Source organism: Macaca nemestrina, chromosome 3 (genome assembly GCF_043159975.1).
Source record: "Macaca nemestrina isolate mMacNem1 chromosome 3, mMacNem.hap1, whole genome shotgun sequence".
NCBI classification, from domain to species: domain Eukaryota; kingdom Metazoa; phylum Chordata; class Mammalia; order Primates; family Cercopithecidae; genus Macaca; species Macaca nemestrina.
The window spans coordinates 103,127,199-103,141,332 of record NC_092127.1 but is presented as its reverse complement, the minus strand read 5'-3'; the positions used below and the strand labels follow the sequence as shown (position 1 = coordinate 103,141,332).

Genomic DNA, 14,134 nt, shown 5'->3' with positions numbered 1-14,134 from the left:
ACCACTAAAGATACTCTTTAGTATCTTTCAAAATTTTTTTATTTTCTTTTTTATTTTACATATATATAGAGAGAGACAGAGACTTTCTCTGTCACCCAGGCTTGAGTACAATGGCACAATCATGGCTCACTGCAGCCTCAACTTCCTGGATTCAAGTGATCCTCCCACCTCAGTCTCCTGAGTAGGTGGGACTACAGGTGTGTGCCACTATGCCCGGCTAATTTTTGTATGTTTCTGGTAGAGTCAGGGTCTCCCTATGTTGTCTAGGTTGGTTCTGAACTCCCGGGCTTAAGTGATCCCCCAGCCTCAGCCTCCCAAACTGCTGGGATTACAGGTGTGAGTCATCACTCCTGGCCCTGTTTAGTATCTTTGTAACATTTTCTGCTTATTCCTATCCTTTTTTTTCCTCTTAATCCTTTATCTGATCTTTTCTAAATATTTTTCTTTTCCTAATTTACACTTATTAATTCCTGCAAGGTAACTCAAATGTTCCTTCCCTTCAGCTCTTCCCATTTTGATCTGATCATTTGTTACAATCTGCATTTGACTTTCCCATATTTTTCTATTCTGTAGTGATTCAGATTAGTTTAACAATTCTTTTTAAGTCAATTGTTTTTCTGCTTTATTTTACTCTGAGTATAATCTTAAAAATGCAGTATGTGTTTGGAAAAGTTTTGCTGAAAAATGAATTAATGCATTCATTCATTCTAATTTTTATGTTAAAGAAAAAAATAGGCTACTTAGATACACATATTTTCTATTTAAATTCTCAAGTCTTATCAGTCCAATGAGTAAACTCATATATTAACTATCTTTTATTTTCTAAAGTCTAATACCATCTCAGAATTAATTTTAATTTCATGTTTCATATGATGATTTTATGTACAAACATAGAAAGTTTTATTCTGGAATTCTGAGCTAAAGCTTGCCCCCCACCATGACAAACACTGACAATCAGTACCATTTTAAAAGGTATCAGTGGTAAATGCCTTTCATTCTTGAGCAAATACAACATTGCTTTTGGCATAAAAAGACAAATGAAGTTTTAGGAGCTTTAAAAATGGTCTAAGACAATAGCAATCAGCAAATCATCTTTTAGTAAATTGTTTTTACAAGCAAAGCTTTAGTGATACTTTCTGAGTTCGATAAAATAAAAAGTATACATTTTTAAGTAGTAGAGTTACCTTTCCATTCTTCGATTGTGTGTTCTCTTTCATCCAACTGCTTGTCATATATCTGAGGTGGAGGCTGCCGAATAAAAACACATAATAATCTTTGTGCAATAATGTAAACACGACTAAACTCTTACAATGCATGAGAATACCTTGCACTCATTTATTTTGGTGATTGGAACCGTATATAAATTACGAAGTAATTACAGTAGTTCAGAAGTTAAAATTTTCCCGTAAACTTATGGGGGATTCATTCATATTGCAATATTTGCTGATTGTTGCAATATTTGCAGCAGAACCCAAATCCTGAGAGCTCACTTTCTGACATCTTCTGATTTAGAAACCACGCCTAAGCAATTAATGACTGGTCTTTTAAAAAGCAGACAAAACACTTGATTACAATGGCCCAGAAGCTTCATTCTCCTTCATTCACTTGCCTTAGAAGAGAACCATGCTAAAATCCTTCTAGGCTAGTAAGATTGTGTTCTATTTTTAGACCTTCCCTGAAGAAAAGTTTATAATATTTCTCAACAGACCATAGTACTAGTCCTCAATACAAAAAAAAAAAAAATTGAGACCAAATCAACCTTTTTATTTTTCATGAAATATCATAGAATACGTGTTTCTATTGCTATGTGCCCTATACTTAAACGATTTTAAGCTTTTTGTTTATTTTAACCTGAAGAAACTGCCAGTTGACTGTAGAGGTGGGTCACCTTGAATCCCTGAATGGCCCTTGGTTAGTCCTCTCCAGTAGAAATGATGCGATAGGGCCTTCAGTCTGACTTACAGAGCCAGCATTTCTCTTCCCATGTGGAGTTCAAATGTGGAAAAGGAGGGATTTTCACAAACCTATGTGCCTACCAGGAAGTAGAATCTCAAATAAATTCTCTGACCTCTTCTTCCTGATATTTAGACTTTAGGAGATCTATCATGGTGGCTAGGGTAGCTCCAATTCAGGCCAAGTGACATGGAAAGAAAAAAAATAAAAAGGCTCTTGGAAAACTAACTCACCATGGGGTAGAGAAAGACAAGGCTGAGGGGCTACACTGGTTGGAACCAGACTGAGCGCAAAGAAGAGCTATCAAGTTTTGGCTGCCCCGTCCAATACTCCAAAAGCAATAGTTTTTGTGAAAAACTAAAAGAGTCACTCAATAAGAGTGATGCAAGCCCTTTAGGACACAGACCTTTCGAAAATGGCTATTATAGTAAGGAAAGCGCTGGACATGATTTTCAGAGACAGCTTCTGGCTTCTGTGAGAGCTTTTTGGCTCATAAGCAGCACCCTGGGGCTAAAGTGACCCTTCTCTAATTCATGCAAAATCTCTGGTAGCTTGAATCATGACAGACACAAATATTCACTCTAGCCCTGGCATGCTGGGGCCTCACATCCTGCAAAGTATCTGGCTATGAAAATAGAAGACTTGGCACAACTGTGGTGAAGTAACTTAGCATAATACTGAGGTATTGAGAAATAACTACTCACGGAGCCAGACATTGTTTTAGCACGTTTGACTGTTACTGGGGCAGAAGCCTGTAAACCTCACCTACTGCAATTCAGAAGTGGCTGGCTGAGCAGCTCTCAGCAGCTGTCAGCACTGACAACTGAGCAAAACGAGACTCTCACACCACCCCAGACAATAGTAAGAACACAACACATTGACCATATATAGGTGACAGGACTGGGATAGTCAGGCACTGCTCTCAGGACCTGACTGAGGTAGAACCTTCCACCTCTATCAAGAACTCTCAAATAATAGAAACATTCTGACTTAGTGAGTGAATGAGTAAAATGAAGTTATTTTTGAAAAATTGTGAAACCATTACCTAAGGAAGCTACCACAAAGCCAAGTCTGGTTTTGTGAAGACGCTTTGCCAAGTGGTAAATTTCCGCCTTTGCCTCTTCCTGAGCATGTGTAATGCTGTGGTTAGGCCCCCATCCAAGTGGCCTTGTCCAGGACCCCTGCAGGACTCAGTGTACGTAAGCTCTCAGAGCCCCCAGAGCCCTCTGAGCTGTTGGCACCTCCTTCTTCTTCTAACAATAGATCCAGCTCATGATCCTGCCTGGCTGGCTTCTCCATGCAGTGGATTTTTCCATTCAAGTTTTAAAATTGAACATGGCTCAAGAGTACAGTTCCTGCCAAAGTTCATAAATGCCATTTTCTTTTTGCAACAAAGCTATTTTGAAGAGGTTTCCCTAGGAGCCTCAGTGTACAGCTGTTGCTGATATAAAAAGCACAAAGTACACAGACGCTAATCACAAACCAACTGCAAGAGAGAAAGCAAAGTGCTGAGTTCAAGATTTTTCCTTTCAACAAACCAAGAGGGCTGCTTTAAACACACTTGAATTTATAGTATTTGTTCGACGGCCTCTGCAAATTTACTACATATTCAGATTTTTGTTTGTTTTTTAAAGAGGAAATGCAAATGTCACCTCCAGTAAAAGGGCACATGCACATACAGGTGTCTTCTATGTGACAATATAAAAGAATAATTGACCAATAATCCAAAGAGAGCAATGTTACAACACACACACATAAGTGTTTGGCAGCAATCATCAGGATGAGATAGTCCAAAACATTCCCTGCCTCCTTCTGCTAAAGAGAAGTTGGTATTTGAGCACTCGCTTATGCTCTTTCCCCACCTTATTTAATAGGAATTATTCTCTTGTTAAGTGACAGTGTAAATAAAAAATAAATGAGGAGTGCGGATAAAGAAAAATGCCCCGGAGATGTCTGTTGACAGAGTATTTTAGGAGAGTTTAGCAGATAAGAATAATTTGATATGTGAGAAATGAAGGATAAGAGGAAGTTAAGGATAGTATATGGAGAGTTATCAGAGCCTTTGACTTTCACCCTTTGAATATTTTTTCAAAAGACTGTAAACATCTTTCCTAATATTTTGGCGGATTTGAACTTTACTTCCTTGGTTGAAATTACTGCAAAAATTGAAACACAAATTTATATGGATTGCATAAGCAATAACTTAAAATGGATTAGACATATTTCTATTGATGGTTAATTTTATATGAATTTATATTGGTGGTCAATTATATGAATTTTATACTGATGAAACATGTCCAAATTGTTTCAATTAAATGAGGAAGAAACACAAACAAGTACATGGTCACTGTGAATTAATAAATAGTAGAATTTATTGGTTTCTTTATTAAATGTATTCATTCAGTAAAGGTCTGGACACCTAACACATGGCAGACTATATAAAAAACTGAGATTTCAAAACTGAATAGTGTGATTGCTGACCACAAGGAGTTCACAATTTACTGGGGTAAGACTGATGCAAAACAGATCGTTAGCACACAACATGATAAATGATAGAAACATGTATATGGTCTAAGGGAACAGAGTGGAGACATCCTAACAAAGCCTGGATTTTATTTCCTGGAGTAAGTGATGCTTATTCCGTGAGCAAAAGATGTGTGGGAGGTTGTCAAGATAAAAGAAGGAGGACAAAAGGTGACTCTATGCCAAAAGCACATTATAAGCCAAGTCACAGTATGTAGAAAACAGAATAAGGGTGGTGGTGGTGGTGGTGGTAGTGGTGGTGGTGGTGCATGTGCTTCTCTGTGTGTACATGCATGCCAAGAAAACAAGAAGGAATTTTGTCACAGTAAAATAAAACATGTGGTGAGAAGTGACAAGATATAAGAGCTGTACCTAGAGAAGCAGAAGGGTCAGACAAAGGGTGAATCAAGGATGATCCAGGGGGCCAGGCACTGTGGCTCATGCCTGTAATCCCAGCACTTTGGGAGGCCGAGGTGGGTGGATTATTTGAAGTCAGGAGTTCGAGACCAACCTGGCCAACATGGTGAAACCTCACCTCTACTAAAGATACAAAAATTAGCTGGGCATGGTGGCAGGCACCTGCAATCCCAGCTACTCAGGAGGCTGAGGCAGAAGAATCACTTGAACCCGGGAGGTGAAGGTTGCAGTGAGCCGAGATTGTGCCACTACAGTCCAGCCTGGGTGACAGAGTGAGACTCTGTCTCAAAAAAAAAAAAAAAAAAAAAAAAAAAAAAAAAAAAAAATCCAGGGTATCATGATATGGAAGAAAGAAGAGAAATCACTGAAGAGTTTGTAAGAGAATGGCCCAGTCACAACTGTAAGCAGGGAGAAGAGGTAGGGAGCCATTGCATGATCTATAAAAAATATTAAAAGTTCTGACTGTGGTAAAAAAAAAAAAAATGAGGGTGAATGAAAAATACAGATTCAGGTATAATTAATAAATATTAATAAATAAAGTTGGTAGAATTTGGTTTTTGACTGAACGCATGTGATGGGAGAGAAGAATATGAGTCCCCAGCTTCTAAGCTGAGTACCCAGGAAGATGATCGTGTTGGTGAAGCCATGTAAAGAAATCGAGAATGGAAAAGTGGAAATGAGATTGGTAGAGAGGTGAGCCTAAGCACTATGTGAACAGAGATGTTGATTTGAAAGTTAAGTATATAATCTGAAGTTCAGAGGAATGCTGTTGAATAGAGATGTATAGATTTGAGACTACCAGCAAGAGATGTTTGTTGAAACTATGACAGTGGATGAGGTCACCCAGGGAAGATATGTGGATATAGAGAGTAAATGGTCAAATCAAGGTTTAAAGATTGGACAAAGAAAGATAAGTTCACAAAGGAAAAAGAGAACAGCTAGAGAAATACATGAAAAATGAGAATATTGCAATGTTATAGAAGTCAAGCGAGTAGAATTTCACAAAAAGTAAGTAATTGGTTGTTTCTTGCAAATGAAGCACATAAAGATTTTGACTCTCAGGGCACCAGCAATGCATGATAGAAAGCAAGCCTCTGAACCCTTTGAAAGCTTTCCAAACTTTAAATTGCTATCACCCCCAGAAAGATCCAGATAGATCTTCAGTGGAGAACATTAATATGAGACATCACCTAAACAATTGAAAAAAATGTAGAAAAAGATTTTCAACACCAATATATAACTAAAAGGAAAGAAACTATAGAACAATTGTGACACTAGAAAAAGTATAATGATCTCAGATCTACTCTCCCAAGTCTCTTTGAGAACTTAAAAGAAAAACACTGTCCTCTATCTAGTTAAAGAAAACCACTTTTTTTTTTTTTTCTGAGAAACCACCATATCTTAAGCTGTCCTTATATATACCCTAATAATCCTCAGAGTCAGGAAACTAAGATTCAAAGAAATTTTAAAAAATATATCATGAAGTCATATAGCTAATTAATGATGAAAGTTTTATTAAAAACAAATTTAAAGAGTAACCCAGAGCAAGTGTCAATACTGTTGAATCTAAAATAAAGGCTAACAAAACGATATTTAAAGTGAACATCTTTGTAAAACAAGAAATAGAAACATAAGCCAATAGGGTGACCATATTTCCCAGTTTGTACAAAATAGTTCCACTTTATGCTTATTGTCCTTGTAATTATTAGTAGCCCTTACCCCCTTCTCTCCTTTAAGTGTTGTGGTTTGGAGGATAAATATGTGGACGCTCTACATAGCAATGTTGTGACATGCCATATTAGAGATCTAAGGTATACAGTAATTTGAGGACACAGAAAACAACTGAATTGCAATGTTTTTCTAACACTGAGGTTTCAACAATTGCAGATGTACCTTTTGCTTCTCTGAGACAGCACGTCAGCATTTCCTTCCATTTTCTCTATTTTTAGGAATGTAAAATTCAGTTATAAAATATGGCTGTTGGCAGATAGTACAGACAAGAGTAGAATTCTACATAATAAATCTATAGTGGAAAACTGTGGATTCTGCGGGCATTCTATGGAGTTCTTGCTGTTGGACATGACTTTTTACTAAAGAGATCTCTTTAACAAGTACCTGTTCAATTCCTAATTGATCTTTTGAAGGTAAAAGTTGCTCTTTCTGCCTGTAATCCCAGCACTTTGGGAGGCCAAGGTGGGCAGATCACGAAGTCAGGAGATCGAGACCATCCTGGCTAACATGGTGAAACCCTGTCTCTACTACAAGTATAAAAAATTAGCTGGGCGCTGTGGTAGGCACCTGTATTCCCAGCTACTTGGGAGATTGAGGCAGGAGAATGGCATTAACCTGGGAGGCAAAGCTTGCAGTGAGCCAAGATCACAGCACTGTACTCCAGCCTGGGTGACTCCACCTCAAAAAAAAAAAAAAAAAGTTGCTCTTTCTTGTGACTTCATTCATTTTATCCCATATATACAAGTAATATTCATGAGTAAAATGTGTGATTTTATTTTTTACTGAATTTTTGAGATAATTCTTTTTTCAACAGCATTATAGGATATTAGTGGTAAAAGAAAGTTCAGAGATTATCCAATGCCATCCTTATTCAATTTTCAAATGAGAATATAGAAACTGAGAAAGCATAAGTGATTTGCCCAGAATCACAGAGTTAATTAGTGACAGATGAATACATTTATGGTCTCTTATGGGAAAAGACAGAATAATGGGATTCCTATGGGTAGAAGAAACAGAAACATTAAACTGGATAATTTGACACCTGTAAAAGATATTCATTAAAGACAAATTTGAGCCTGCCAATTTTCTGTCAGTCTACACATACAGCTAGAGCTGGCAACTATCATACAAGCAATCAACACTTATATTCTTAAACACTTTTTGTCAAAGTATCATGAACATCAAAGACCTCTAAACACATGAATCTCTAAAGAGATAAAAACCAGATATGAGAAATCTAAGTCGTACAAAGTTGTTCCTTTGATTCATCTTTGAGCCCTGAACTGACACTTTTCCCTACCACTCATGGTCTGAACCATATGACAATCATCAAGTTGTTGGTGTTTGTCTGCTTTGTCCTAATTAAGGATCTCCCTGTGCTCTGCTGCCTTGTTTAAAATGTCAATGAAAGCTTTAAATAGCACTGTCTCTCGGTGTGTGCATTCACTATTAATTCAACATCTGGATCAAAGTGCATGATATTGTATCTTATTGAAATATGCTTTGTTTTTTTCTTATTAAGCTTGGCAGTTTGATGATTGTCAAAAGATGCATGGTTTATTAAAAGGCTTTAAGCAAGAAGGGTATAAGTACAAAATTAGATAGAACAGGAAATCCATTGAGGAAATATGCAACATTTTGATTTCATATTTCCTTGAATCTACACATATAGAATAAGCTTTCTAATTTTTTTTTTCTTAATTTGATGACTAGGACTTCTTAAATTTTCACCTTTTAATTAGAAAATAAAAATTTTGGTAAAATGAGTCTGTGTAGCATTAAATGATATGTACTTTCATGGTTTTATTTGGCTAATGGCACAGTTTAGCATGTTCAATTTTTCTCTAAAACCTTATATTCTCTGTAGGACCAACAGCAGTTCATTACCCCAAAATGGAGCTCAGTATTTGTTACACAAACAGTCTTACCAACAATCAGCCAAAATAATGAAAATATTATTGCAATGTGCACAATTATCAAGAGAATTGATTAGATATAATTAATTCCTATGATTTCTCAGTAATGTGACCTTACTATGCATTAAGCCAGTGACCTGGTTTCCAATTACCAAAAATTTCATTGCCTTCTAAAAGTAGATATATGGCATTTTGTGATGTACTATCAGTTGATTATTTAAAATTGCTTCAGCAAGTTTCAGGAACTATGTCTGTGTTCTTAAACAGAAATTAGATAATATACTACTACAGATGAAATAAATGCCTTTTAAAAGTGTGAGTTGAGGAGATATCAGCAAGATGATAAAATAAGGCTCTCCAGTGCTCCCTCTCCCACAGAAACATCAAGTTGAACAACTATCCACACACAAAAATACCTTCACAAAAGTGAAGGAAACCAGGTGAGAGGTTTCAGCACCTGGATATAGCACAGAAATAAGAAAAGATGCATTGCAGAGAGAGGAAGGACAGTTTCACATTACCTGCTTCACTCTTCCCCCAGCACCAGACAGCACAACATGGAGACAGATACTCTCCACATGATGGAAGGAGAAGGAAGTGAGCGTCAGACTTTGCCTTGGACCCCAACACTGGGCCTGCCACAGTAAAACCCAGCACCAAAGAGGCCCTCACAGCCCTAGACACCAAGCTAGTACTTGTGAACTGAGCTTCCACACCTTTCCCGGCACTGATCAGGAGCTTGTAGCCCTAGATTCAAGGTCTATACAGCAGACTCAGTCTCTGGACCACTCTACTGTCAGGTCTACCTTAGCACCCCAGCCTCTGGAACTTCTCCAGCCCTGGGCTGTCCCCTATAATCCTGGACATTAGATCCATCCCAGTAACTGACTATTTCCTGCAGACTCAGACTCAAAGCCCATCCCAGAGCCAAGTAGGCCCCTGTGGACCCAAGGATAAGGCCAACCTCTGCAGATGTAGGCAAATATTTGCAGATATAGGCATTAGGTCTGCCCTTGTGTACCCAGACTTCTGGCCCATCCATGTGGACTTAATCAATAGGTCCACACTTGTGGATATAGACTTAGGCTCAACCCTATAGACCCACCCACTTGCTGACTCAGGCACCCAGACACCCAGCCAACCTGCCTGAGGATTCCAACAGCAGGCCTACCCTTAGACCACACCAAATGGCATGCACAGGATCTATGGAAAGGCTGACTGATAAAGAGTTTTCCCAGACAAAGCCAGTCTGCAAAGACTGGAATAAGCCCTGACTTCTTCAGATGCACAGATATCAATGTAAGGAAATAAGAAACATGAAAAGCTGAGGTGACATAAACCACCAAAAAAATACAAAAATCTCCCAATGGCTGACTCAAGAGAAATGGAAATATATAAACTAAGAGACAAAAAATTCAAAATAATTGTTAAGGAAGCTCAACAAGCTTCAAAAAAATTACAGGGAAACAATGTAATAAAATCAGGAAAACAGTAAATAAAACAAATTTAACAGAGAGATTGAAATTATTTTTCAAAGACAAACAGAAATCCTATTGCTGAATATAATGAATGAAAAGAAAAATGCAATAGTAGGATTGATCAAGAAGAAGAAAGAACTTGTAGGCTTGAAGACCAGTTATTTAAAAACATGTGGTCAGAAGAGAAAAAATGAAAACAAATAGAGAAAGTTTAAGTGATTTATGGGAGAGCATCAAAAGAGCACATTTTTGAGTTCAAGAAGAGACAGAAAAGGGGTAGGAAGCATGTTTCAGGAAATAGTAGCACAAGGTTTTTCAAATCTCTGGAAAGATATATTCAGGTAGAGGAAAGTTAAAGGTCTCTAATCAGATTCAATTCAAACAAGATTACACCAAGACATATCATAAAGAAATCAACAAAAATCAAAGACAAAGAAAGGATCTTGAAGGCACCAAGAGAAAAGAAGCAAATAACATTTAAGGGAGTGTTCCTATCAAGCTAGCAGATTTTTCAACAGAAACCTTACAGGCCAGGAGTGTATGGGACAATATAATCAAAATGCTAAAATTAAAAAAAACTATCAATCAGGAATACTGTACCCCACAAAGTTGTCCTTCAGAAAAGGAGAGATAAGGTCTTTCCAAAATAAAAGTTGAGGGAGTTCATCACCACCAGACCTGTGTCACAAGAAATGCTTAAGAGAGTTCTTCAGGCTAAAAGAAAAGCATTCTAATTAGTGACACAAAAACGTGTGAAAGTGTAAAACTCACTTATAAAGGTAAGTACACAGTCAAACTCAGAACACCCTAATACTGTAATGGTGGTATATAATTCTCCTATATCTTCACCATGAAGATGAAAAAGAAAAAAACTATTAAGAATAATAATAGCTACAATGATGTGTTAAGGCATCTACAACCACCTGATCTTCGACAAACCTGACAAAAACAAGCAATGGGGAAACAATTCCCTATTTAATAAATGATGCTGGAAAAACTGGCCAACCATATACAGAAAACTGAAACTGGACCCCTTCCTTACACCTTATACAAAAATTAACTCAAGATAGATTAAAGACTTAAATGTAAGACCTCAAACCATAAAAACCCCAGAAGAAAACCTAGGCAATACCATTCAGGACACAGGCATGGGCAAAGACTTCATGACTAAAACACCAAAAGTAATTGCAACAAAAGAAAAATTGACAAATGGGATCTAATTAAACTAAAGAACCTCTGCACAGCAAAAGAAACTATCACCTGAGTGAACAGACATCTTACAGAAAGGGAGAAATTTTTTGCAATCTACTCATTTGACAAAGGTCTAATATCCAGAATCTACCAGGAACTTAAATTTACAAGAAGAAAACAAACAACCCCATCAAAAGGGGGCGAAGGACATGAACAGACACTTCTCAAAAGAAGACATTTATGCAACTAACAAACATATGAAAAAAAGCTCATCATCACTGGTCATTAGCGAAGTGCAGATCAAAACCACAGTGAGATACCATCTCATACCAGTCAGAATGGCAATTATTAAAAAGTCAGGAAATAACAGATGTTGGCGAGGCTGTGGAGAAATAGGAATGCTTTTACACTGTTGCCGGGAGTGTAAATTAGTTCAACCATTGTGGAAGACAGTGTAGTGATTCCTCAAAGATCTGGAACCAGAAATAGCATTTGAACCGGCAATCCCAGTACTGGGTATATATCCAAAGGATTATAAATCATTCTATTATAAAGACACATGCACATGTATGTTTATTGCAGCACTGTTCACAATAGCAAAACTTGCAACCAACGCACATGCTCATCAGTGATAGACTGGATAAAAAAATCAGTGATAGACTGGATAAAGAAAATGTGGCACATATGCACCATGGAATACTATGCAGCAATAAAAAAGAATGAGTTCATGTCCTTTACAGGGATATGGATGAAGCTGGAAGCCATCATCCTCCGCAAACTAACAACTAGCACAGGAACCGAAAACCAAACACCGCATGTTCTCACTCATAAGTGAGAACTGAACAATGAGAACACATGGATACAGGAAGGGGAACATCCTACACCAGGGTCTGTCAGAGGGTTGGGGGCAAGGGGAGGGAGAGCATTTGGACCAATACCTAATGCATGTGGGGCTTAAAACCTAGAAGCTGGGTTGATAGATGCAGCAAACCACCATAGCACATGTTTACCTATGCAACAAAACTGCACGTTATGCACATGTATCCCAGAACTTTAAAATGAAAAAAAAAATGTGTTAAGGGATACACAATACAAAAATATGTTAATTGTGACATCAAAAATTTCAAATGTGAGAGGAATGGTGGAGTAAAAGTATAGTTTTGTTTTAAATGCAAGCAAAAAGTTATTATCAGCTTAAAGTAGCTTGTTATAACTATAAGATGTTTTTGTAATCCTCATGGTAACCACAAAGTAAAAATTTATGGTAGAGACGCAAAAGATACAAAGTAAGGAATCAAAGAGAAAATCATTTTATCCGGAAAAAAAGACAGTAAGAGAGGAAGAAAGGAACAAAGAACCTACAAAACAATCAAAAAACAATGAGCTAAATGGCAGTATTAAGTCCTTACCTATCAATACTTACCTTGAATGCAAATTGATTAAATTTTCCAGTCACCTTGGATGTGAAGGGGGCTGAGGGAATAGAAAGAAAGATTCCAAGGTACCTCATTATCCAGATGAAAACCTGGATAGAAAGTAGTGCCATGAATTGGAAGGAGAAGGAGAAGGCATAGATTTGGTGTGGAGAGGAGGTATGGCCAGTTTAATATTTAACATGTTGATTTTGCAATGCCAATTTCAATTCCAGTGACCATTAGATTTATACCTCTGGAACTCAGGCCAACTCTGAGACAATGTGTAGATTTGAGACATTTATGATAATTACAATTAAGGCTGTGGTGGAAGATAAGACTCCCAGAGACAAAAGAAATTAGGGCTATAAAGAAAAAATTTCTGGGATGCACAATTCTAAGGGAAGAGAGAACAACTCACACTGAGCAATGGAGGCTGCAGGAGAATAGGTGTGCTGCCACCACAGAAATTAACATGCAGGGGTGCAGGAAGGAGGGTACTGTCAGCTTATTCAAATGGGCAAATACATGAGATACCCATTTTTTTGGACTTGGCACCTAAGAGGCCACTGGTGAATTTAGAGAAAGCACTGTCAATGTTTGAAAAGTGAACTGGAGTAACTGTGAGTAAACAAAGACTAACGTTTTACAGAGACTTGGCTATAAAGCTGGAAGACATACTTGCATTGTTAAAGGTAGAAGTGTAGTTAAAAATAAAGGTGGGTTTTGATTCTTTGTTCTTTGAAATGAAAGAGACTAGAATATGTTTATTTGTAAGAAGTAATTGCCACTGTAAACTGAAACATAGGACACACAGAGACAAGGAAGAGACCCACATGAAGAAAATAAAGGCTATATAAATAAAAGAGTATGGTATTCTGGGTTTTCCTGGATCTTCTGTAAATGACTCTATCACAGGATTATCATGTTTTCTTCTCAACGTCTTCATCGTTCTACTACCATTCGTAGCAAGTGGATTTTCATATATTATCTCATTTAGTCTTTGTGACAAACCTCCTATTCCAAGTATGCAACTGAGGCACACAAAGATTTAAAAATCTATGAGTTAGTAGCCATATTTTAAGCCAAATCTAACTGAATGCAAAGTCTGTGTTCTTTGCATTTTTCCACCAAAGGCTTATAGTTCCTACTAATTCAACCTATTGAAATATATTTTAACGTTTTATTAGGCAAACAAAGCAACAGAGAACAGCAGGGAAAAAGGCAATGTTTATCTCTCTAGCTGACGAGGCTCTCGAAATGCTGTTAATCAAGATTCTAAATACAAATTTCCATGTCCACTCAGGAGCGAGAATGTGCAATATATTGTGATGCTGCCACCTTGTGGCAAGAAAAAATGAAAACATTAAGTAAGAGGTGCTTTGTGCGTGTGTGTTCATCATTTTCACCAAATTGCACTAGTCTATGGTTCAACTATGGCTGCAATTGAAATCATCTGGGAGTTTTAAAAATACTGCTGCCTAGATCCCACCTCAGATATTCTGATTTAATT

The 14,134-nt window shown here is 37.3% G+C and overlaps 1 protein-coding gene across 9 annotated transcripts in view; it reads right to left on the bottom strand.

The window, feature by feature from the left end:
* The window catches only part of LOC105479668 (mitogen-activated protein kinase 10), a 338,499-nt gene that overhangs the window by 16,420 nt on the left and 307,945 nt on the right, over window positions 1-14,134 (bottom strand). For all 9 annotated transcript variants that reach the window (XM_011737775.3, XM_011737776.3, XM_024792191.2 and 6 more), the window contains one exon: window positions 1,185-1,248. In XM_011737775.3, coding sequence (XP_011736077.1) covers window positions 1,185-1,248 — 64 coding nt within the window. The remainder of the gene's footprint in view (window positions 1-1,184; window positions 1,249-14,134) is intronic.